Here is a 25301-nt window from a genome sequence, read left to right on the forward strand (position 1 = left end):
CAGCAAAGGATGGAAACTGCTGTTTATTACTATTTTAGCATCAAATCGAGTTCATCTTGGGTAGTGAAACAACTAATCGGCATTAAAAGAAATGAACTAAATACATCTAAAGCTCAAACACGAGTCAATAGACATTACTTAAAACATGTGACATAAATATTTTTATTGATCCACAAAGTCATCACTGAATATTTATATCATAAGCAGTCTTCTGCTAGCTCTAATTCACTTTATATGTCCATTTGACTCAGTTAAGACACATTCTTAAATTGCAATTGTCGTGTGGAAATTACAAACCCGGTAGTGCTGCATCTTTAACACTTGCGATCATGACGCTTTCAATTAAATGCAGTGCGCCCTTTGACTTTAAAATTTCCATATTCCAGCTCCTAAAAGTGATGGAAAATAACAAGGAAAAATTAAAACTAAAAGTGCTTTAAAGGCTTAATATATATAAATACATTAGCTTAAGTATATTAGCAGTTACAGTACAATACTTGTTATTGTTAAACTTGTTATTTCATATTAACCTCTCTTGTCCTGTGACCTCAGAGTCCCATTAACTTGGTTGCTGGCATTTGTCCTACAATACATTCTAAAATATTTTTGTGTTCTTGGTGGATTGCACGGTGTTGCATTTAGAGGACTTTGACACTGGCTCTCCCCAAGAGGGTGTTAAATATTTGGGGAAGGGGAACTCTGACAATCCCTCGGCTTAAAAATGGTACTGGGACTGTTTAACGGGTTAATCTTCCTAGTATATTTATCTCCCACAAATCGATTTTTTAAAAAATGAGACTAGCCCGAAGTGTTAACATGGTTGGCCGGGACCTAATTTTTTTTTTTTTTTTTTAAATTTTTTTGGAGCTGCCTAGGACCAGGTGGAAAAGCTTTGTTACTAATTCCAGGGAAGAACCTTTCACGTAGTGGTGGTTAAATGGTTGCCAGCTTTCACACTTCATTGCTTGTGGACCAGAAGCCTGGGAACAAAAGGGTTACTTGTTTCCCCACCACCGCCTTCACCCCCAGATCGATTTTTCTTATTTAATCAGCGAGTAAAATGAGAGACACAAGAAAAAAAAAAAAAAAAAACCCCATTGAAAGAAGGGCAAAGTGGCGGGGGGAGGGTTGAAAGCCAGAAGGTGCAATACAGAAAATCAGTCCGGGGAGTTTGCGCTCCCGAGTCCTTGCAACACGGAATGGAAGCCGGCAAAACGCTTGCAGTCATTTCCACACAGCCAACCTCCCTTTTCTCCTCGCTACGCGCTAGTGGCTCATTTGGCTTCCCTCTGCCACCGAGCGATCACATACATTATTTCCCCCAAGATAACACAATCAAACTTATATTTACAGACATCCTCTCCTCGCAGCCTGTTTGAGATTTGTTTTAATAAATAAGTGTTTTATGTGAATGATGTAGTAATTGAAACGGGCGCACCATTTTTTTTTTTAATCTTACTGCAGGAGGTTCCTCAACCCCAATCTGGTTGGAAAATAAAACGCTTTGTCTCCACAACCGCCCCCCACCGGACCCCCACCCGCTCTCAGTGTGTGTTTTATACGTGTGTATATCTCAGCCCCCTACAGTAGCCAAGAGAAAGCAGCTAGCCAATGAGAGAGCCCAGTTTCATAAAAGCTGCTCTCTGATTGGCCCGATGAGAAAGGGCAATGGGAACAAAGAAAAGTCCCTTTCAGGTATAGAGGCTGAGAGCTCCTTTTGCTCCACTCCCCCTGTGTGTGTGTTGTGTTTCAGTCCTGATTTCAGTGTTGCAGAACAAGCTTGTTGTGTGTGTGCACCAGGGGAATTTTTCTTTTCTTTTTTTTTAATTTGAATTTTTGTTTTTATAAAAAATACACAGGCCGGTCTGTGACATTTGATGGTCCATCTTCTTTAATAATAAATTTGTTGAAGAGATTATAATTTCCAAAATAAAGCGGCTGCAACCAAACACATTCAATGCAGTTAGAAGGAAAAGGTCAACTCGATCCAATACAGACCGTAAGTACGGTTGCGTGGTGTGTCTCTATATAGCACTTAGCGGGGACTTCATGCAGGGGAATGTGCGAGTTTTATGCATTGAAATGAGGAACTAGTTACAGGGTTTGGCTTTTGCATTGAGAACAACAATCCAAGAAGGGTGAATTTTTATTCAGTGGAGGGTGAAGCATTTGTAACTTCTTCACACAAATTAAGCTTGACTGGGCACTCGGGGTAACTTAGAGTAAACTACCTTTGGGGCTCTAACCCAAGGAGAATAAAAGTGACACAGTTACAAATCTTGATCTGCAGTGTCCATTCTCTAGCGCACCTCACCCCTCCCTCTCCTATCCTAGCTGGGAAGGACCCTCTTCCAAACTGAACCAGGAAAATGGGGGCAAGGGCAGAACAAGCCGACTTCTGTCTCTTGTCACATCTAGTGCCCATAATTTAATATTAAACAAGGGAAGAGTCACCCATTACCTGTAATGGTTATAATTACCATTTTCCACCTCCTTAAAAAAGCAAGCAGCAAAAACACCATTAAGGGAAAAAAATGCCCCACCCAACCCGAACAAACCCGCAAATAGTAACAATGGTGTGTTTATCACAGGACCTGGATTGGGAGCTAGCAAAATGTTTTTCTTTGTTTAAGCCATGAGGGGGGGGGGTGTCCCTAAAATCCAAGTGGCGTGGAGGTGCCCTGGCCCGCTCGCCCAGTCGTCCCTATCCCTGGCCCCTTGGCAAAGACGACAAATTGGAGATAAGCTGAGGAAAGGTTTATAAGGTGTTTCTTTAAAACATCTGCCTTGCTCTTGTACTCATTACATTTCACTCCTTCCGAACTTCCGAGAGCCTAGATCTGCGAGAAATGTTTCACATTCATAACTTGTAGCTGCTCCCACTGCAAGGGCGGGGGTGGGGGGAGGCGGCGGGAGGGGGGGAGACTGTGTGCAGGGGGAGGGGAGAGACCTTCAGCTTTTTTTTAAAGACCAGATCAGTATTTTCTTGATACGCTTGTCACCATTTTTGTTCTCACGACAACCAATTGAGCCCTTGATCCTCACGTGATGTGAAAGGCTCGCACTGTAACAAAATCGCTCCTTTTCGATGGTTGGTTGTTGCTAACTCGCCCATCCCCCTCCCCCAGCCCCGACATTTCCAGCAAAGCGACTCTCCACTTCCAATCTATCAACAATTCATTACTGCTTTTAGCTTCCAAACGCCAGCTAATTAAAAATACTAAGCCAAGCTCCGGGGCCATCTGACTAAACACAGGAGAGGGGTGGGTGAGAGAGGAGGAGGAGAGAAAAATAAATAAAAAGGAGACGCACCGTTTGCTGCGACTATAAACGGGGAAAACTGTCCTGAAAAAGGTCGCCTTAAAAAAAAAAATCTTTTTTTGACTCTAATTATCGAATTACCACATGACTGATCGGCTTGAACGACAGCGGATTTTCCCCCCCCTCGGGGACTATACTAGGAACTCGGTTCCTTTTTCTTAAAACAACATAAAACAGGAAAACATCACATCCTTTAGGTTTCGAAGACTGAACCAATTTTAAACGCCGTTACTTTCCCTACCCCGCCGCCCCCCGGCCCCCACCCTGAACGCTGGTATAACTGGTTTATCAGCTCACTGAATCATCTCCTCCCCTCCCCCTCCACACCTTTCTTTTTCTCCTCTTGCTCGACTTCTCATCCCACCCTTTCCTCCACCTCCTCCTCCCTCCCTCCCTCTCCCTCCCCCATCCCCTTCCCCCTCCTTTCCTCTTAAGTTAGTTCAAGAAATCAAATCTGTCAGGACGGGCGGAAAAATGCCACTTCCCGACTAACAGGCGGAATCCAGCCCAGATTTTCAGTCCTTTCTTCTTATTCTTTCTTCCCTTTCACTAATTTATCCCGATGTTAGCACATTCTGTCTTGTTACTAGCGGACGCCTGTAGGTTTGCTACATGGGATCATTACTTACTGATCACGGTGACTCTGAAGTCTGGAACTGAAGGCGGAATAAGAAGTTGGGAAAACTTTTTTCTCTAAGCTCTCTCTTTTAAAAACTATTATTCTCGATGCTTGTTAAGAGGAAAAAAACCCTTTGGTGCTTCTGTTGTGAATGTGAAACATTATCTTCCAGCTGTACAGTGACACATTTTTTTAAGGAGAAAAGGACTGATCCGTTTGCCAAAAGGGGGGTGGGGAAGTGGAATAATGTTATCGAGTGATTATTCTGGCTGAGATGTGTTATTTGGTTCCTTCCTTCTTGATCATTTGGTGTTTAAGTAAAATGAGGCACAGGCTTGTTTGCCGAGTGGAGTGGGAAAGGCATTTTGATTTGCTGGCCTAATTAAAAAATGATAAAGGAGTAAAGGTAAGCAATGTCTGTGTGTGTGTGTGTATGTATATTTATTTATTTTTTCCTTGACAATCAACTGTTAAAAAGGGGCTGATCCCTTTAAAAACCGTTTTAACTGATCTTTGTCAAACACACACTCATTTGCGGTCATTGAGGCCACCTTGGCGCAGATCACTTAAAGTGTATGTCTTAATCAGTTTCCCGTACAGTCAGTAGCACCATATTTAACAGATTGAGCCAGTCTGTGACCTAGGAATACGGTAGAATTGTTTAGATGTAATTTCTTTTTCTCAAAAGGCATATATTTAGCCTTTTATTTGACACTGTCTTTTCTAAAATAGAGAAATGCTCTTAAAGACGTGTGTGTATATTTCAAAAATAAAATTGTATAAACTGTTGGGGAAGAGAGGATGGGGGGGTATGTGTATGGGGGCGTTATTGGTTGTTTTTTTCTGTTCCTTACTGGGAACAAAAACCAGATTGCCCAGACAATTTGTAAAAAGAAGTAATAAAATTAGAAATGAGGAAAATTTAGCAACATCATTCTGAAACTAGCCTTAGAGAACTTCCAGGGTCTGGTCTTTTAAAAATTGCAAGATCTAGGACATGTTTAAGGATGTTTAAAGCGTGTTCCTTCCTCTTGTCCGAGTGTTCAGGCTGTGTTTCTGGGGTTGTTACCATGTGTATGTGCTAGAAAAAAAAAATCCTAAACTCTTTTTTTTTTTTCCCCCTTAAACCTTTCTGGACTTGACTCAGATCCTTAAGATATTTTAATGCTTTTTAAAAAGTGATTATCCTTGTGTTGTTGATAAAGGGCTTTTCTTTTTTAGCTACTGTAAGATGCTTACTGTCATGGGTACGTTTTTCGGGTTTGGTTATTTTTCTTTAAACCTGATATTGGACTGTGGAGACAATACATGAGCCACCTTCCTCACCATCCTTCCCTGTACCCCTCACTGACTCCCCAGTATTAATCGTTTTTTATTCTGGTAACACCCAGACAAGAAATATTCGACTTTTCCCCCCTTCACAGGAAAAGGTGGACCTGGACTGAAGGGTGTAAAACCCCTGGACCCATTCCTGGGGCAGGAAAAAGAAGAGGAAGATTAGAAGATTTTTTTTTTTTTTTTAAGAGAAAGCCCAGCGGAGCTAAACGAATGTCCCCTCATCTCCAAAGGAAAGTTCATCGGATTTTTATTCTAGAGAGCTCATCTTCAGGATGTCAGTGAACATTTCTACGGCAGGAAAGGGTGTGGATCCAAATACGGTTGATACTTATGACAGTGGCGATGATTGGGAAATCGGGGTTGGAAATTTAATAATTGATTTGGACGCTGATTTGGAGAAGGACAGACAGAAATTTGAAATGAATAATTCCACCAACACCACTAGCAGCAGCAACTCTAAGGATTGTGGAGGTCTGGCCTCCAGTGGGGCCGGTGCTACCGCAGCCTTAGCGGATGGCCTAAAATTTGCTTCTGTTCAGCCCTCTGCTCCCCAGGGGAATTCACACAAAGAGACCAGCAAATCAAAAGTGAAAAGGAGTAAAACTTCTAAGGATGCTAATAAATCTCTGCCTTCTGCTGCCTTGTATGGGATTCCCGAGATCAGCGGCACTGGCAAGAGGCAGGAAGTCCAAGGGCGCCCTGGAGAGGCAACTGGCATGAATTCAGCGCTGGGTCAAAGTGTGAGCGGCGGCGGCGGCGGCGGCGGCAACAACCCGAACAGCAATAGTACCAGCACCGGCACCTCCGCTGCCACCGCGGGGACGGCCTCCTGCGGGAAAAGCAAAGAGGAGAAGCCAGGTAAAAGCCAGAGCAGCCGAGGCGCCAAGCGGGATAAGGATGCGGGGAAATCCAGGAAGGACAAGCACGACCTGCTTCAGGGCCACCAGAATGGCAGTAGCAGCCAGGCCCCTTCCGGGGGCCTCTATGGCTTTGGGGCCAAGAGCAATGGAGGTGGCGCGAGCCCCTTCCACTGCGGGGGCACTGGGAGTGGCAGCGTCGCGGCTGCTGGGGAAGTTAGCAAAAGTGCCCCGGATTCAGGGCTCATGGGAAACTCTATGTTGGTAAAGAAGGAAGAGGAGGAGGAGGAGAGCCACAGGCGAATCAAGAAACTGAAAACTGAGAAGGTAGGATAAAGACGCCTTCCTAGATCTCCTACTTTCCTCTTTGTGTGCATTTGTGTGGGTGCGTGGTGGGTGGGGACGTGCCTCTGTGTGCCTTGCACTTCGTGCTTTCTGGTTCTTTGTGAGATTTCTCTTCTGTGCATCCTTTCTGTGAACTTTTGGTATGGGGCAGCTTAACTTGGGTGCAGTGTTTAGCTCTTGCTTCTGCTGCTGCTGCTTGTGGTGCTAGTGTTTGGGTCCCCAGGTGGGAGGGTCTGGGTGTTCCAAGTACCTTTTGCCCTGCAGAAGGGCTCTTGGCCAGTCAGCTCATTGCGGTGTGCTTTTAACAGAAAACCTGCTCCTGTACCCACTTACCTCTTGTCCTGATTTCTCCCCCTAAGGAGAACTGTCTTCTGTTTTAATTTACACGTCCTAGTATTTCTGGTAACGTGTCCTTAGGCGCAGGGTTCATGTTGCCTCCCCGGAGAGGTATGTCGAGGATTCGAATTTACACTCCACCCTCCACCCATTTGTTTTTTCATGATATTCTCCAAAATAGTCTTGTCAAAGGATATTGTACTGTTATTGGTCCCGAATGAAACCTTGGTCGCCTAGGGTCATTGGTTTCATAACCGTGTAGCAAGGATGGAATGGTTTTGGTGGCCGCCAGGACTCTTTCCTTGTTCCCTTGCCCAGTTCTTAGCTGGAGATTTAAGAGTGTTATCACTTGGATTTCTTGCTTGACCAGGGAGCTGAAATGTTGGTAAGAAAAGGGAAATGGACTTGGTGGATTGGTGTGCTGAAAGATGAAAACGGAGCCAAAAGATACCCGAAATACGTGTTGCATTTGAGCGGTGGGGAGCGTTGATTTAGGTCATTGGGACCCTTTTTCCCATCTTTGTCATTGTCGGAAAGTCTAGTGAGACACTGCCTTCGAAAAATTGCCCCTCGTGTTGTGCTGCTTTGTGCTGGAGGCCTAGGACTTACTGGTCCAGCAATTACTGTGCATTAAGTGATGTCCCAGAGCTGAAGGTGCTCTGTCCACAGAGCAGGTTGGGAGTGAACTGGGGGAGTGAGTGCTGTCACTATAAAATTAACCTTTAATTCTACAGATTGTGCCTTGCAGAAGCAAATGCGTATCATGTGGTTCGTGGCATGGTTGTTTGGATATATGCTTATTAAAAAATTTGACTTTTGCTGTTTCTCACTTGATCAAAATTGTGAAATGTCTTTGGGTGATTATTTCTGTGTACAATTTCTCACTGCTCTCTGTTTAAACCTTTTCCTTTTTGCAGGAATAAAGTTTCGGTTTTATGATTTTAGAAGTCGATGAAGGTACATTAAAGTGTAGATGATGCCAAAATCGCAAAAAGCTTCTGAATGCCTGCTTCTTCTATCCATGTCCCCTTGGTCAGACAGCATTTTACACTGATGAATTTAAATGCATTAAAAAAAATAAAATCCAGGTTTCGATTCTGATGCTGAAATGTGGACTTTCACATAATTTCTGCTAAAAGGCGTTCTGAAGTCTTCTTATTAGTACAGTAGAGCATTTACTTTTGTTGCCAGTAGTCTTCAAATTGCAGTTCTAATCTGCCCTAACTATCTAGATGAATTGCCCTAATCCAGTGCTCACAATGGCTGTGGTTAAGGAGTCAGAGCCATTTGATTGGATTCACTGCTGCCTGGAATGTGGGAGGTACTGCCCTTAGCCTTTTAATCTTCCAGCCAAATGTTCACAGTCAACAATTTTGTTTAGCTGGCAATCGGAACATTTCAGTATCTCAAAGGCTGCTGTCATGGCAACTGAGATGAGAGCGTGGTGTCGGTTCTCCAGTTTTTGTGTTCTTTTCACTTTCCAGTCACACAGGAAACTGGATGAAAAATGGAAGAATTAAGTTATTCATATACATGCAACTCATCTTCAGTCAGAGGAGTATAAGTGTGATAATATGAATTACCTAAATAAAGAGCAAACAAGTCATGATGGGTCTGGGGTGGAGGGAGGGGAGCAAGCACAGTGCATTTAGATTCATACCACTGCCAACCGTAGCTGCTGGTATGGGCACAGGGCCCCTTCAGGGATGGCTCTGAGGGGCTTGAATACTGCAGTGTGGGCCATTCTCTGTCAAGCTATGGTGCTGGCTCAGGATCTGGAAGCCTGTTCCTTCAGCTTTCCTTCCCACGCCCACTGCACCCCAGAAGGACTTCTCTTAAGAACACTTCCCTCCTTGGCACACAGAGATGGCACTCCCTTGTACAAATGCCACCAGGGAAGTCACTCTAATTCCACTAACTCTTGGTTGTGTAAAATTCGACTTCAATTTAGAAAATACTTCCTAATGACAGGAGGAGACCTCTTGAGGCGGGAAAGATTTAGTAGGACAAGCTTTACCTGGCAAAATAATTCGACACCGAGGCATCCTTTGAGAAGGGTTTTTTTGATGTTTTTGTACAATGTTTTAATTTCAGCCTTGTTTGATTATCTGGGTTTGTGAAGAGTTAGTGTCTTAAGAGTGAAGGTGGTTAATTTTCAGCAATCGGATGTGGCTCATGAAGGGGTCAAATGTGAAAACCAAAGAGGGGTGTAATGTGGTGTGTGTGCTTTTTTCTTTTTCTTTTTCCTGGTTGGATGGTTCCAGGAGATTCATAAGACTTGCTGTCACCGGTGAATTTTCACAGCATGCTTCTATGTCTATTTTTGGTCTGTTTATTCTGTTTCTTCACTACACAGTCATGTAAAACATGATAAATTGGACCTTATGAAAGGTCCAATTATGAAATTAAATCAATGAGCGTTCTAGTCCTTTATGTGGAAACCACAAGTATGTTGTAAAAGTCGCCACTCTCTCAATATGTGAACAAAATCAAAACATGCCATAATTCTAAGATACTTGAGCTGTATTTCTATAGCCCATTTTGTGGTTAAGCCACCAGTGATGTGTCTGAATAAGTAGATTTGACGGGTTGGCTTTTGGTTGTTAAAACCTGCTTCCCCACCTGCCCCCTCCTTTTCTTTTGAAGCATAATAGCCTGTATTGAGGCTCTTCTGCATGTATCCTCCTTAACCGTCTTACAGTTTTGACCTATCAGACGGAGGCATTCGGCTGGGCTAATAGTTCAATACAAGTACATGGGTTTATTTGATCGCTGGGATATTCCAAAATACATACAAGAATTCTTAAAAAGAGCTGAGACTTCAAATACACGTGAAGAGCATAGGAGATCTTATGGTTGGGTCTTAGGGTTCTGACTATTCAGTATGCATTTAGAAAAGAGAATGATTTGAGTAATATCATACTGCTTTCATTAAGCTGGTCCTTAACAGCCTAAGTGTGGGCTCTACAAATGGACCTGTCTATAAAGGATATCATTCATTTTATTTTATTCTCTTGTAGAAGCCTTTTTACACTTCACTAGGGAATTCTGGCACATTTTCTAAGTGAGTGTGAGTAGTTGAAGAACATATTTTGATTAATACGTTTTGTGGATGATATGCTTCCCCCCCACCCAATATAGTGCCCCCTACAAATTCTGCTTAGAGAGTGCAGTTTATCTACTGTGAAATAAAAGGGCAGAAAGGTCACTTGCTATAATTAAAGAACAAAGTCCATTGTTGTTGGACAGCAAACTGTTTTGAAAGCTACATAAGGGATTTAGCTGTTGAAAACGTTGGTAACTAAGGGTGGCTCCCAATCAGCATTGATTCAGCTCCTTTCTTTTCTATAGGCTTCCTCTGAGGATGACAGGGCTTTTGCAGTGGGTGCAGAGGGGCTGCTCTTTCCCCAACGAAGGTTTCTGTGAGACCCCATGGAAGCTTGGAATATTTGCATAACCAGGCACATCATTGGGTTCTGAGCACAGTATTTGTAATCTGCTGGGCTTGCTGGAGAAATTTTAAAAATTACTCAGCAACTGATCAAGATTGTGCTAAAAGAGATAAATAATGTTTAGCAACTTTTAATAACTTTGCAAATCGTCTGTAAAAAAAAAAAAAAAAAGAGGCGGGGAGGGATTGATTGTCCAAATGTCATGAGGTTAAGAATGCTCTTCAAGTGAAATTGCTTGGCTGCAAGATGGTTTTAATTAGGGTGTTATAAAGACTTATTTTTCCTAAGCAGCATTTTATAGTTAGTAAATGAAATCTATGCCGAAAGTGCTAAGCAGAAATCTCCCTAACCACAGAGGTGTTCACTAACCAGATTCAAACAACATGGAAAGAACCATCTGTTCTTCGTTTTCAGCATGAAAAACAAGGATTGAACGGCTGAAATTTGCTCCAATTTTGACTGTGTGTGCGTTTTTTTAAAATTTTAAAAAGTTCACCTGGTACTTCATAGAAACTCGAAATTGCAGTAATATGAGCAACACTGTGAAAACACGTGTTCCTACATTTATTTTAACCAGGTCCACTTTTATTTAAAAGATTTCCAGAAGCTCAGCCATTGAACACTTTATAATGGTTATTCAGTTCCTGCAGGCAATCACAATGAGGGGTCAGTTCTTCAAAGATCTAACTATTTAGTCAGTATCTGAATTATTCTGTCAATTTTCCCCCTGGAGGCAAGGGTGGGGGGTGGCAAAGGCTCTCCCAGGCTAACTCTGGTCAGCGTTTATCAGTTAATCTAATTGTACGTGGTAGCAACACCTGGACCGATGTTTGTTCTACATAGACCTTGCTCTGGTTCAGAGCTGTTAGTCTAGGACTGTTGATCATGAGGGAAATATTCTTTTAACACTGATAACTTTGGAGTCCTTGACTTTTAGATGGTAAGCTTCTTGGCTTCTGGTTTTAGTAAGAGCCCTGGGTAAAACATTATCCGGCCTTTGTTTGAGGTCTTTTATAGAAGCTAATGACTGGGCTTGTGCCTCCCTCAGATAAATGACATTATCTCTGAGTGGGCTGACAGGAAACAGACATGTTAATGGTGAAGCTGCGGGGAGGATCTGCCCGGGTTCTGACAAAAGAGTGGAGAAGGGACCCCTGGTTGTGGTCATTAACACATAATGCATTCTTGCTCTTCCTAAGAGGCCCTTGATAATTGGAAAGCTATTTTAGCCACAAGCACTTAAATCATAAATCTACCACTCCTAGTTCCTTTGCATTCTTAAAAGTAGCAAAGTAATGTGTTTTTTGTTAACAAGTGTGTGATCTGGTTTTTTTAAATGGTGGCAGTTCTAGGCGGTGTGGTAATGACGTTTGGGAGGGCTGCACATCCCACTGCTTTTATCAGATGGGATCTCTCTTTGTCTTTCACCAGGGCTCAGTCATCCCTCTACTTTAGTAAACGAAGAAGTGGGTCCAAAAAGTAAAAAGAAATCATTTTTATACTTGAAGATGTCTCATGGAGAGGGATAAAATCTGTTTTTTCTAAGTTGGGCAAAAGATTTTGCTCAGTGATTTGAATGTAATGAAACCTGCCTTTTGAAGTGTATGTTTAAAAAGTCATGGGTATAATTGAGTTTCAATGCAGTTTAAACTCTGCTTCTTGAACAGAGATAATTGCCATGTTGAACACACTCTAGAGGTGTAGAAGAGGTGGAAGGATCATGTTATTCTATTCTTTAATATTAAGCACTGGAAGTTTTTCATAGTAATTACTGTAGCACAACATAGTTTTGATTGCCAGCACTCTGAACTTGCCGGTGATCTGAACATCAAGGGTTTTGCTTGAATACTAAACAGTTTATTCCTAAGTTACTTGTATCACATTCTTGTAGAACACGGAAACCAGAACTAAGGAAATACTGGGCGCTCCTTAACAACAGCGGAGTGGAAATAACCCCTCTTCACTAGGACTGTTGTCGATAAATAATAATACCCGTTTAATCTGTACACTTAAGGTTATAGGGAAAGAGAACAGGTGAAATCTCTGACCCAGGAATGACTTCAGTCGTCATTACAGGCTCATACAGGGATCAGACTGGTACCCTGTGTCTGGTATTTATTTCATAGGTATGTGTGTAGAAATGTTATAATGGCATACATAGCTGTTGGGTTGGGAGTGGATTAGGAGTGTTTAGTTAGTGTGGGCTGTTCTTTTTAAAAAAAGTCACCGTTGATTTTCTGTTCCACTCTGCTGCCAAGTAATTGGCCCCTTCATATCCATCCAGTTCTCTCTCCCAGCTGAAGTTTCTTTAGTGACTTCTTGCTCTCCGTAGCAAGTTCTTTCTAATTTAAGTTAAAGGTTTTGGCAGTGCGAACAAAGCCTTTGCAACTGAATGAAAGGTTGTTAAATAATTCATAGTAGATTGACCATCAGTTGGGCTGTTTGTAATGTTATTTTGAGTGCATAAAGGATATTCAAGACGGGGAGATTGGCACCTTGCTCCTAGAGCTGAGTTCTGCATATCTGCTAAATTTTGGTTAGAAATACCTTTGAGAAAGTATTAAAATAGATTATAGGCTTTGCCTGAAGAACTGAAGAGATTACAAAACGAATACTTCTTATATTTTGATAGGTCAGTGGCCTTTGAACCACCTGGATCTCATCTGATACTCAGAAGGCTTCCCCCCTTCCCCATGAAGCTAAATGAAAATTTAGAAATATATATTTTGGTTGTAATAGAGAACTCAAAGAGAAGGGTGCTTCGGTTCAAACAAATGGGTTGGAAGTGATGAATAAATACTGCTGCTGGTTTTTCAAAGCTACTCTTTCTTCTGTCTCATCCCCACCTCCCAGCCCAGTTTGATTATTATTCACTGTGACTATTCTCGCTCAACCACTGAGCTTTTTGCAACCCCTGGTAATCCTCATTCTCAGCTAGCACCTTAAGAAAAACATGCCTACGGGGGACATTTAGGCACATTCCAATAATGCCATATGAAGGCGGCTTTTACAGTTTAAAAATATATTGATTGTATTTTGTGTTGTACATAATGATTTTAGAAAGCAGATATTTAGGTTGTGGAATTGGCTTATTATCTTAACCAGAGAGCAGATGGCATGGTGCCACAGACGTATAATTTTACTTAAAGGGACTTTTAAGGTTTTGATGTGTTTTCTTTTCCTCTTATTTCCCTGATGGCTTCTTTTTATTGAAGGGTAACTTAAGGAGACCTGGTAGCAATTTTACTGCCTTCCCCCTGACAGTTTGAAATAATAGCTTGGTCTTTGGTTGTACTGATCTTCTACGAGTCAACTTGATTCTGGTTTTTGTCATGTGGCAGTGAATTAAGAAAAAAAAAAGGGTTTGTAGTATGTTTTAAGAAATGGACTTTTATATGCTTCAATTAGCAACAGACTAAGTTCCAGTTGGTCACACTTTCAGGAACTCCTAGAAGTCACTGTTCGTCCTTTTGATTTAAGAAAACTCCTGATTTGGTTTATTAGGAAAGCACATCTGGTCCTCTGGCTGCTTTAGGTCCACCTTTTTTGTCTTTTGCATTAGTTCCTGCAGGTTCAAAGGTCCTTTTTGAGTTGTTCTTGGTAGGTTAGCACGCTTTCCCCATACTGGAGGGCTGTCCTTTTTTTGGTTGCTACGCCTACCACGTGTTTGAATTCACTTGGCATAAAAATGCCATTTGTTTCAATGACTGGATTTTACAGTTTTACCCATTCTTCACTTAGAACATCATCAGGATGAGTTGGAAAGCATCTCTTATTTTTTTTTTTTTAACAAAGTGCGCATAGCCAGACCAGATTACTTTTGGATTTCCTGTCACCTCCTTGGCTGATTTATGGATGGCTCATGTTAAAAGCAACAATAATGTTTGAATTGGAAGGGCTGAAGCCTCGGTTTTCATTCTTCATAGAGAACTGTTTATTTGTGTGTGGTTCACCACAGTACATGGATAATGCTATCAAATCTGTGCTTTATTATAGGCTTATGACTAGCACAGCAGCACTTAGTTATGTGTTTCTGCGTTTCCCTTCTTTGCCAATTCTTTTGTGATGGAAATGAAATTAGAACCGAATCTTTGCAGCCAAGGAGAAAATAGGCACAACAAGTAGAAATTGTCCCTTGAGCCAGTTCAGAAGTAAGCAGTGGTGATTTAAGAAACATTTTTCTCAAAGGAAGTGAAATCCATAGGAAAAAAAGGACTCCGATTTAACTTTTCCGTGAAGATCAGTGGAAGATGAGCCGCACACTTTGACAAATGGAGGCTGTTCCAACAGCAAGGCTTTATCCCTTTATATTGTTTCACATCTGAAGTAACTGATTGAAGAGCGGTTCCCATTCCCAAACCTTTCAGCTGCTTTGAAGGTGGAATGTGAGTTCAGTAATATTGTTGGCTTCTGCTCCCCGAAGGGAACAACATGATTTGAAGACAGAGCAATTGAGCTTTTCCGCATCAAACTCCATTTGGCCAATTGTCTCCATTTACATTCCTTGCCCAAATCCTTCACCAGCCTTTCCCATGATGCCGCAGCAGATGCCAGACACTGAAGTAGAAAGCGAGCAGCTGTTTCCATTACTCCAAGGCTGTATTATCCTCCACAATCTGCTTGCTTTTTCGCTCCCCTCCCCCACTGGAAAAAAAGAAAGAAACCTTCTCTCCCTCTGACGTTTGCCCGCTCGGGTTTATCAGCCTGCGGATTTTCTATCTTATCAGGACCACGGATTTCTCGGCAAGGCCCGGTTTATTGTTCCGCGGGGGAGCAGATGGAGGGCCCTGGGCTCCGGGGAGCGTGGCCGGGCCGCGCGCTCCCGACGCTGGGGGCCGTGGCGGGGGCGCGCCGCCGGGGCCGCGCCCTCCTTCCCTCCCAGGACCCGTTTATGGCCCCGAGCGCAGTAAATCTGTCAGCTCTTCACGACGCCGTCACCTCTTTCTTCATTTGCTCCGGCTTCTAGTTTGACAACGTTCCCCTGAGGCGGAATTCTAATCTGCTTCCAATTAGTTGCAAAATGTGACTGAAATTTCCACATTATGACTGCTGTTTTACTTGCACGCATACATCTAGAAACAAATTAATGCTCTTGAATATTTATTTTTTGAGCCCTTGGATTTCCTTGAAGAGGAGGAGTTTCCAACTGTTGGGAATGACTTCCAGGATCCGCATTTTCTTCTCTCGAAGCCTTCTCTACTCAGTATATTGCTTTTAGAGAGAGAGCACAATAACCACCGTGGGGTCCCCCCATCTCTTAATGCCTTTTCCAGCTTTTTCAAGATTCCTCAAAATGTGTCTGTTCAAGTTACACAAATCAATTTTTCAGTATTTCTAAAATAAAACAAGGATGTTGGCCCGAGTTTAATGGAGGGGTCCTCCTGGTGCATGTTTTAATAGAACACGAATACACACAAATTTGCTTCTAAGTATAGCTGAAGTACATTTGGTCAAGGCACAAAAGACTTGTTACACACTTTAAAATTCTTTCATTTGATATGCAAAAACTAAACGAATCGAGCGAATAATTAGCTTAACAGATACAAGGGCAGCATTAAAGATGTTGCTATGGGCATCTAATGTTATCCTACAAGTTTGTGCCTAGATCCTGAGCACAAATTCTGGCAGCTGTTGGAACTTGTGGGCTGCAGCAGGCATAGTCGATGGCTTCCTGTGACTTTAGTACCCCTTATCCTACATAATCCAGTGTTACGAGAATGTTTTGGACTCTGGGTTTTGGGGTGGTTCTACTTTGAGGGAGGTCAACTACTCCCAACTCTCTTTCCTCCTTTTTAGTGTTTGTTTTTTTAACAAAGATACTGATCCATCTGATTATATGTAAATATTAGAGTTGTTTACATCTTGGCTGCTGAGAAGGTCAAATTTAGCTTTATTACTTGTCTAAAAGACTACTTTCTCCTGTACTGCAAATTTTAGTACCAAGGCAGCGGGGTCTAGGCTTTTAGTATTTGCAGAAAGGTGGTGCCCTTAAAGAATGTAAACAGCCACATTTACTGGTGTATTTTATTGTAGTGTTCAGTCTTCAGCATCTTGGCAGATTGATATCAACAGTAATAATGGACTCTAAAAAGGTGTGAAGAATTTTATTGATGGTAAAGTGGTTATGTTGATCATGTTACTCTGTATTAGTTTCTAAATAACACCTTCAAATGTAAATAGATCAATTTTTTTCTACGACGTTGTCACATATAATCATAAAAGCCCTATATTGATTGATTTATAATGTCCTTTTTTAATGTGCTGTTTTCAGTCTCTGTAACCAGGAGGTGGAGCGTTTATTTCACTCTGTTTAAAAATAAAACTTATTTTAAATTATTTATTACATGTAGAATATAAATTATTCAAATTATTTTATCAAAAAACTTTCAGCTATGCTGGAATTCCACAAAAGAAGTAGGAACGTTCTTTGTTTTGCTTCCTTTCTTTTTACTCGATGACTGGTAGTAGAAAAAATAGCGAGATTGAAATCCTTAAAAATTTAAAATGTGGGCCTTTCAGACTGTAGAGACCTCCTGGGTTTAAAAAAAAAAAAAAGAGAGAGAGAAAAGAGTGGCCCCATAGTGAAATGCTCACAATGGGCACGATTGTGCTAGCCCCTCAAGTCCTGGGGTTCACTAATTGCCCTTTAATGAGGTCGGTCTGCCCCAGCTTTTCCCCTACCTTGGGAGGAAAAGCACACAAGACAGTTGGAGTTCAAGTGGATCTTGCTGTATTTGCAACTTAGCATAACTGCTTTGAAGGCCCCCAGGGTGCTTAATTGGGGCTGGGCATTTTTGTTTTGGGGGAGACTACACACAGCTCCCCATTGTGTGTGTAGAAGCCACCGTGCGTCTTGGAAACATTACATGCTTTTGTTGATGGTGCATAGTTTTATAAACTCCAAATGAGCTTATTGCCTTTTAACCATTGGGAGCACTAAATAGTGGAAGAACCTAGAAGTCTCTGGGTTGGGTAGCCGCCAAGCAGTTAAAAAAAAAAAAAAAAAAAAAAGAATGAATGGTTTAATTGTAGAGCAAACCATTTGTTTACAGATTAAGATTTATTCAGTCACCAAATCCTATGGACCAGGAGGTATAGGAATTGAGTGCCCGGTGGTATGTTTTGTGATCACGCTTAGCTGTTTTTACCCTTGTTTTTCACAAAAGAAGAATGAATTGTTGAATGGTGAGAACTGCTTGGCCAAGTGTACTTTTTAAGCCCTAAAGAGAGAGGGGAGGAAGGCGGAGGCAGGTTGTCATTTCTTTGCTGCCTGGTCAGGAAGCTAAAGCCTTCAAGTTCCTCCACCTGAGAGGGGGACACTGGCTGTCGCTGAATTTTCCTGTTCAAATGAGGGGGACTGGTGATGGTGGCGGTAGAGGTAGGGAGTAAAAAGTGGGAAGGAGGTGTGTGGGAAAGGGGGTGGCTGGTGGAGAGCCTTTGTTAAAATGGCCCTAGACAATGCATTCTCTTGAATAACTGGGACCCTTTTACAGAAATTCCCCACTATTTCATTAGTTAGTGGCCATGGTACTGAATAGAGAGCAGCTCTCCAGCCACGTCAGGGAAGTGGTATATAATTTTGGGCGGGGGGGAAAGAGCTGTTGCCTGGCAGCCAGAATTTCAGGTTGTCTTTTTTTCCTTCCCTCCCTCCCTCCCTCCAACAGAAGAGGAGAAATCCTGGCATTTGGTCCCACTGTAGTTGTCCTTTTAATCCGTTTTTGAACAAAGGGTTTAAGGACATCACTAGATCACTAGTAAAGTGCTGTTTTCTAGAAGTGTCATTTTGAACACTTCCCAATTCACTGTTTTTTATTTTTGCATTAATCTTCTTGGGAGTGAAACCCTTTATCTCAAAGTGCTCTTTTGTGTATAAACTGTCACCCTAATGATAACTCTGGTTACTTACAAGTATTGTTTCTACGAGATGTCTTTGTATGCTGTTTGGCCACGAAAAAGCCCATTCCTTCTGTAACATTAAAATTACTTGTTTGCTACTTGATGCACATTTGATAAATTGAACTTTCAAATATTTTAAATTGGCTTAACATGATCTTGTTTTGTTTTTCTCCTTAACTAAGTTCTGGTACTTTTATTTTGGTATGATCCTTTTGAAATGGCTTGATTTTCGAGTCTAAATCATGGCTGATAGCTTCACTTTACAAATCTTTCTTTTGGCGGGTGGTGAGCAACAGGAGGATTATAGGAATGGGGGCGCAGAGAGGGTGTAAAGATTTAGGTGTAAATGTTTTCAGCCTTGTCAAACGAGTGACTTTTTAATGTGCTGTTGTTCGTTCTAGGTGCTTTTCTATTAACATTTTCTGTTAGTAAAGAAAGAGACTGGATTTTATTCCTGTGAGCATCCGACAAAATTTTTCAAACTTAAAAAAAAATTAATTTTATCCAAGTATAGTTGATTTACAATGTTGTGTTAATTTCCGCTGTATAGCAAAGTGACTCAGATACACACACAAACACACACACACACACACACACACACACACACACACTCTTTCTCATTCTTTTCCATTATGGTTTATCACAGGATGTTGAATATAGTTCCCTGTGCTATAAAACTTCAAACTTTTAAATCTCGTAAAATTCAGAACTGTCATAGTCACTAAGTAGACTGAATTTGTGTAAATACATTTTTAAAAAATCATGTTTTACCAAAGAGGTAAATCCCTGCAAAGGCCCACCTAAATTTGATTTCTTTGGGTGTAGTTTGACTGATGATACGTGCTCAACCTAGGTTTACTTAGGAAACCAAAACAAAAATGCAAAGATAAAAAAACATAGCTCATGTTAATATTTATGACAGCCTAGAGGCTTTGCAAGATTGAAATCTCTTTGCAGTTTTAATCTCCCCTGGAAAGAAAGGTTCCCCAACCCCCCACCGCCCCAGATTGTTAGTGCCTCCACGGTGTGAATGCTTCTGAGGGTTTTAAAAAGTACCTAAACACACCCTGTATTTCAGTGAGTTTGGTCTGTGTTCACGTGTACATAGAGAATGGGGAAGCGGTGCTGAGCTTCCTGCCTTATTAACAAGGGTTCTCTTTTGTCTGACTCCTCCTCTCTAACCTGTTCTGTATACTATTTTAATTGGTTGTTTTTTGTTGTCCATATAAAACGTGAAAGGAAACATGCTAACCTTTTTAAGGTGCTCTGAAAATGACTTTTATAAACCTGCTTACACCAAAGTCAGGTACTTTCTATTTTAGCTCACATTAAAGGCTTAAAGTCTCCTTTGAAAGGCTAACATACGAATCTATAAGCCTGCTATAAATTCATGTACCTTATTTCCTTGTAAAAACCTGTGTTTTCTACTTACCTGGAGTTATTAGTACAGCTGCGGAGTTGCTTCCCGCAGATACTCCTGTCCAGTTTTAGGTTGATGGAAGTTCTGTACCATCTACAACTCTTTACCTGTGACTGGCTGATGACACAAAATCACTTGCCCTTGTTGGATTTCAGCTGAAAACTTAAACACATTGAATTTTCCTTTTCTGACACCTAGTGAAATCTGAAGAGATTTGTCAACTTTCGTACTTGAAAAAATCTAGAAAATGCCCAATGTATTCAAATCACATTTTTACTGGTGTTCAACATGTAGATACAGTTCTCTTTAAATTACCTCTGAATTTGGTCAGCAGCTTGTCAGCACACACTAGTAGTAGTAGGAAGTTTAATGGTGGAGGAAACATATACCTATTTATCTTTTGCCTTTAAAATAAATTCTTCAGGGTTTTTGAAGAATTTCATTTTGGCTTGTTTGTAACTCACTCAGGGCTCTAAAGAGTAATACTCACTGTACAAATATTCTGTGCGATGCGGTCTGGTTGCCTCCATGTTATTTGAGCCTGGATGTGCGTGCATAATTGGAGAGATTATTGGAGAGAGAGTGTTTTGCTGTGGTAGATGTGGTTTAAATCCTAGCACTGAGCATAGCATTTACTTTCTCAGCTTACCCACAAAATCTGTGACTAATTTAGTGAATGTGAAGATTTTAGTCCAGATGGTTAGGTTTAATTGTAAAAACTGGAAAGATTTCAAAGTACCCTTTGGGGGAGTGCGGGAAACAACAACTAAACAACAAAAGAGAAGGAGAAGTAAGTCACTAAATATAGCATATTTGTATATTACACATTTATAAAACACACACCCACACCCACATATATATATATGTCTGTATATACAGTCAAGGAAAAGCTTGAAGAAGTTTTTATAGCAGTCAGCAAGAACAGCTAGGATCAAGAAGATAAGTGATTTTTAATGTTTAATGATTTAGTATGTTCTTTTTAAAGTGTTTCCTACTATTTGTGTGTTTGGCCTTTCCTGGGTTCAAAATAGGTTTCCTCTCAAGTGTGTTAAGAAGGTACCACTTTCCTGTCACCCTCTAGTCTTGGTTAAAGAGTGTTGGCAATTACCTCATCGAGTGTTCGGGAAATACCACTCTTGCCCAGGCCTTGGCCTGTGCCCCCTCACTGTGGTGCTCTCTGAGGCTTGTGCCAGCCTGTTCTTCTGCAGCTGTGAAGCTCAAAGAGGGAGTAAGCTTGCAGAAGGGGGCTGATGATTAGTTAGGTGATGATTAGTGCTATGGAGGGACAAGCCTCCTTTTCAGCATCATTTATTCTAAATAGCTCTTGTGCCAGTATGAGTACAGTCATCTGAGCGGCTGCTTTTAAAGTTGCTCAAGACCTTCTTCTGGCTGCTTCCTATGCAGATCAGAGCTTAAAGGGTAGAAATTGTCCCCTTCTCTTATTGTAGTTGGGATACCACTGACCTAAAATCTTGGGCCAATAAATTAGCTTTGAAGTTGGTAAGCTAATAGGGCTCTAGAGTGGACTTGCTTTGTACTACCTGGAATTAAAAGGAGAGATGGGGGAAGGAGAGAAAATTATCAAGGGGCAGGAGAAGGGTAGACCATGGGGCTATTGATAAGATCTACTTGGTTCAAGTAGAATGGCTGGGATTCATGAACAGTGATCTACGAGGCAAGCAAATGGAAACATGCCCAAATACATAATGCATGCGTACATATATGTGTGTGTGTGTGTGTGTGTGTGTGTGTGTGTGTATACACAGATTTCATAATATTCAGGAAATGTAGACAGATGAGTTAAATTTGTATGTTTTTATTTACTGTGTATCCAGTGCTTTAACATTTGATTATTGAGCTCTCAGCATTTAAAAATGGCACAAGGAACAAGCGTGAGTTTGTCTTTCACGGTAAGGAAGATAAGCAGAAGGCCAGCTGTGTGGGGCTAATGATTTTCAGATTATGGAAAACCTGTGTAATACAGGCCAAGAGAAGGCGCTTCCTGAGGAGAAGTAAGTGTAGATCTTCGAGGCTATTATCAGGGGCATGGGAGAGCAAGATAAACGGAAGGCCAGCCACCCCAAAGCAGAGGTGATCTTTGCTTTGCTCCCCTTGCTTACGTTACTTTAAAAAATATCTTTCTTTTACCTTCTGGTATCTCCCCATCTGCTTAGAGCCTAATTTTTCTCCATTTATCAAGAGCTTTGCCCTACAGCAATCCATTGAATAAGTGATTAAGGTGATTTTAAGATAGTGCCATCTTAAAAGTCTACTGTGAGTAGACTTTTTAAAGGCCCAAGAATGGAGCTCAAATGTCAGGACTTTCTGGTAGGAGGAGAGGCTGGGAGCTTCCCTGGTGTCTTCATCATACCTTTGGGGTGGTCATCTTTTCTGCCCCCAAAGCTTATTTTTTTGTAAAGCTGAATTTTGGAGAGAACCTCTTCTGTAGATGTTTCTTAACATTTGAAGCTGACAAGGTGTAAGTGATGACGTTGAAGCAGTCTGACGTGGCTTTTTTTCCCTCTGTCCTGATTTCATAGTGGATATTGTAAGAGACTTTTGTAAGGAGTGAGGTTCAAATTGGGACCTGATAGGCACATGAAATCCTGAGGGTTGATATTGCCATTAAGTTATGGGGAGAGTCAGACTTGATAGTAATATAAGTGTCACAAATTTCTATTTCCCATATGTGTTAATATATTTCATACATATGTATATTTATATAATTTGTGTTTTGTTTCCACTTTTCTACTATACCTGATGAATTTGATTTGAGAAGTAAAAATAATAGAAAGAATGTGCATAACTGAAGAAGAGCTATGAGGGCAGCTTTACAAGGTCAAGGCTACTAGAATTCTAAGGACACAGGTCAGAAAGATAATGGGTAATAAACTCACCAGTGTACCTGTCAACTCAACAGAGTTCCCCACAGTTTGTGCAAGCAGTGGTGCCTCTAATTTCTCTGAGGCCTTGCCTTAGGGAAAGAAGAGGGTTTTAGGGCTGACAAAGCCCACGGCTGTGTATTTTTTCTGTTGGAAACCCTGGCGCATCTTAGGACACAGTGGAGAAGAGTCATTGGAAAAAACGGAGTAAAAGATTGCCTACTTGGGCTTCCCTGGTGGCGCAGTGGTTGAGAGTCCGCCTGCCGATGCGGGGGACGCAGGTTCGTGCCCCGGTCCGGGAAATCCCACGTGCCGTGGAGCGGCTGGGCCCGTGGGCCATGGCCGCTGGGCCTGTGCGTCCGGAGCCTGTGCTCCGCAACGGGAGAGGCCACAACGGTGAGAGGCCCGTGTAACGCAAAAAAAAAAAAAAAAAAAAAAAAGATTGCCTACTTGTTGAGAACCTCTTCTCTTGACATTTCTTTAAGACCTCTGACATGAGGAATTGGGTGTAAGAGATGAGTGTGAAGCAGGGTCTGATGTAGGTATGGTTTTGAAGCCCAGTTGCAGGGTAGAGAGCTGTGTCAAGTATGAACTTGAGATGGGAGAGAAAGAATTGGGCTGACTTGAGGGATATCAAAGCCTGTTCTCACAATTGGTTGGATATTTACACTTTTTTTTTTTTTTTCTGGACACACTTCCTAGTCTTTCTCTTGGTTGACTGTGCATGTAAGATAATACACATGGACTGTGTTCTGGGCAGACCATGTTGTATTGGATTGGGAGTTAGGCTCAAGTCAGATCGTGGAGGGCCTTGTAGACCATGGTAACGAGTTTGGATTTTAGTTTGGATATGATGAGAAGCCTTTATGCAGTTTTGAGCAAGGGAGTGACATGATTTGGTTTGTTTCTAAAAAGTTGCCCTTGACTGCTGTGTGGAGAAATGACTATAGAGAGAAATAGGGAAATGAGTCAATAAGACTTTTTCATTCGTCCCAGTGAGACAGGATAGACTTCTTCATGGAGGTGGTGAGAAGTGTTCACATTGTCTAAGGTAATGAGGACAGGACTTGGCTAGGGAGTGGAGAGAGGATGAGAATTAAGGTTAACATCCAGGATTTGGGGGTGGGTGCAGTCAAGAATTGGGACACACTTTTGATATACCTCATAGCTGCCAGGTAATGATGCTCAAATTGGATGGCCAGTGCTAGAGGCATTGATTGGAAGAAGTGTTCCTGAATGCAGGTGGGCTGTAAAGTCATGGGGCCGGAAGAGGTCACCTAGAAAGTATAGCTGGAGAAGACGGGGGCTCAGGGCTGAGCCCCGGAGCACTGGAGGAGGCAGCACTGCATTCACTGAGGAGGAAGATAACCAAGCCAGTCTGGTGTTTCTGGAAAGCAAGTGCAGAAATTCTAGCAAGCAGTGTAATCATGATGCAAGAAGCTGTGTTAAATGATGCCAAGAAGTCAGGTTAAGGTGAGACTCAGAATTGACTCCTGACTTTGGAAGGATGACTGTTGTTGGTGATTGACCTTAACACAAGTGGTCCTGGGTGAGGGGTGGAGAGAGCTTTGTGTTCTGACAGTAGAAATATTAGAAAGGGGAGGTGTCCATGCAGGTCTCAGTTTATTCTTTCATTCATTCCTTCACGCAGCACATATTTTTTGGACACAGATTAAATGGCAAGCACAGCCTGGGTCCTGGAGATACAGTCAGCAACAAACAAAGTCTCTGCTCTCACGACCCTTATATTCTAGTTTATTTGGGACAGATAAAGATATTTTGCTTGGTGTTAAGTGCTGTAAGGGAAAATCAAGCAGGAGGAGGTAGAGAGGGATGTGGAAAAGGAGAGTTGAGTATTTGTTTACACTTGAGTAGGGATGTGATAGCCAGTGAGGAGGAGCCATGTGACTCCCTGGGGAGAGAACTTTCTACACCAAGGGGACAGCCTGTGAAGGAGCCTGGAGCAGGGAGTGTGTTTGGTGTGTTGCAGGAGACACCAGGGTTGCTGGAGCAGAGGGAGGGGTGGATGAGAGGGCAAGGAGGTGAAGTTCAAGTGGCAGCGTCAGGCCAGGCTCCAGGGATCCATGAAGAGCTAAGTGAGACTCAGAGATGGGGAGGGATAGGGAGTTTTGAGCAGGGGCGGGCCAGGCTGTGGCTTAGGCCACACAAGGATCTCAGTGTGTGGGGATCTACCCTAAGCTTAACTTCCGTCCCTATTCCTCGAGTCTTTTGATTTCATTCTAGTTTCTAAGTGGTTAAGGGAGTTGGGGGGGTTATCTCGCGTGATTTTATCAACTGATTTCAGGTGCAAGATCATAAGTGTAAGATTTTTTTCCCAGAGAATGGACAAAATGGCACCTTCCTCAGAAGACATTAAAAAGGGACTGTTACTTTCCCCAGAGCGAATGTTTACCGGATGTCTCTAGTTGTGTGTACACACACACATGCACACACACTATTGTATGAAATAGTTGATCATTACTAAAATTACTAACAGCAGAAATTTAAAATGATGAAGTCATAGTATAAATAGAAATTCTAATTTTTGTTTTCTTGCATCCCATTGGAGTTCTTGTATGCTCCCTGGGGGTTTAACATGCCTCCTACTTTGGAGACTGATCTAGGGCCCTAAGAAACTAGTTGTATTTATTAAAATACTTTAAATTTGACCTGAAGTTTAAAAAGCAGTACGTAAATTGTTAAGCTGTATGCAAATATTATATAATGGAAAGTAGATTTTACTTCCCCTTTAGACCTACTCCCCAGGGTCAACTACTTTGAACAGTTTTGTATGTCTTTCTTGAAATAGTTTCCATGTGTTCAAGCATGTATATT

At 41.8% G+C, this 25301-nt stretch overlaps 1 protein-coding gene across 1 annotated transcript in view; it reads left to right on the top strand.

The window, feature by feature from the left end:
• Window positions 1–5550: 5550 nt before the first annotated feature.
• ZNF608 (zinc finger protein 608) overlaps window positions 5551–25301 on the top strand; it is a gene marked incomplete at both ends in the record, with an annotated part of 101029 nt that continues 81278 nt past the window's right edge. Inside the window, one exon of the mRNA XM_079701565.1 lies at window positions 5551–6462. Within this exon, the coding sequence (XP_079557691.1) occupies window positions 5551–6462 (912 nt within the window). The remainder of the gene's footprint in view (window positions 6463–25301) is intronic.

The sequence above is a fragment of the Hyperoodon ampullatus genome (assembly GCF_949752795.1).
Source record: "Hyperoodon ampullatus genome assembly, chromosome: 4".
Classification (NCBI taxonomy): domain Eukaryota; kingdom Metazoa; phylum Chordata; class Mammalia; order Artiodactyla; family Ziphiidae; genus Hyperoodon; species Hyperoodon ampullatus.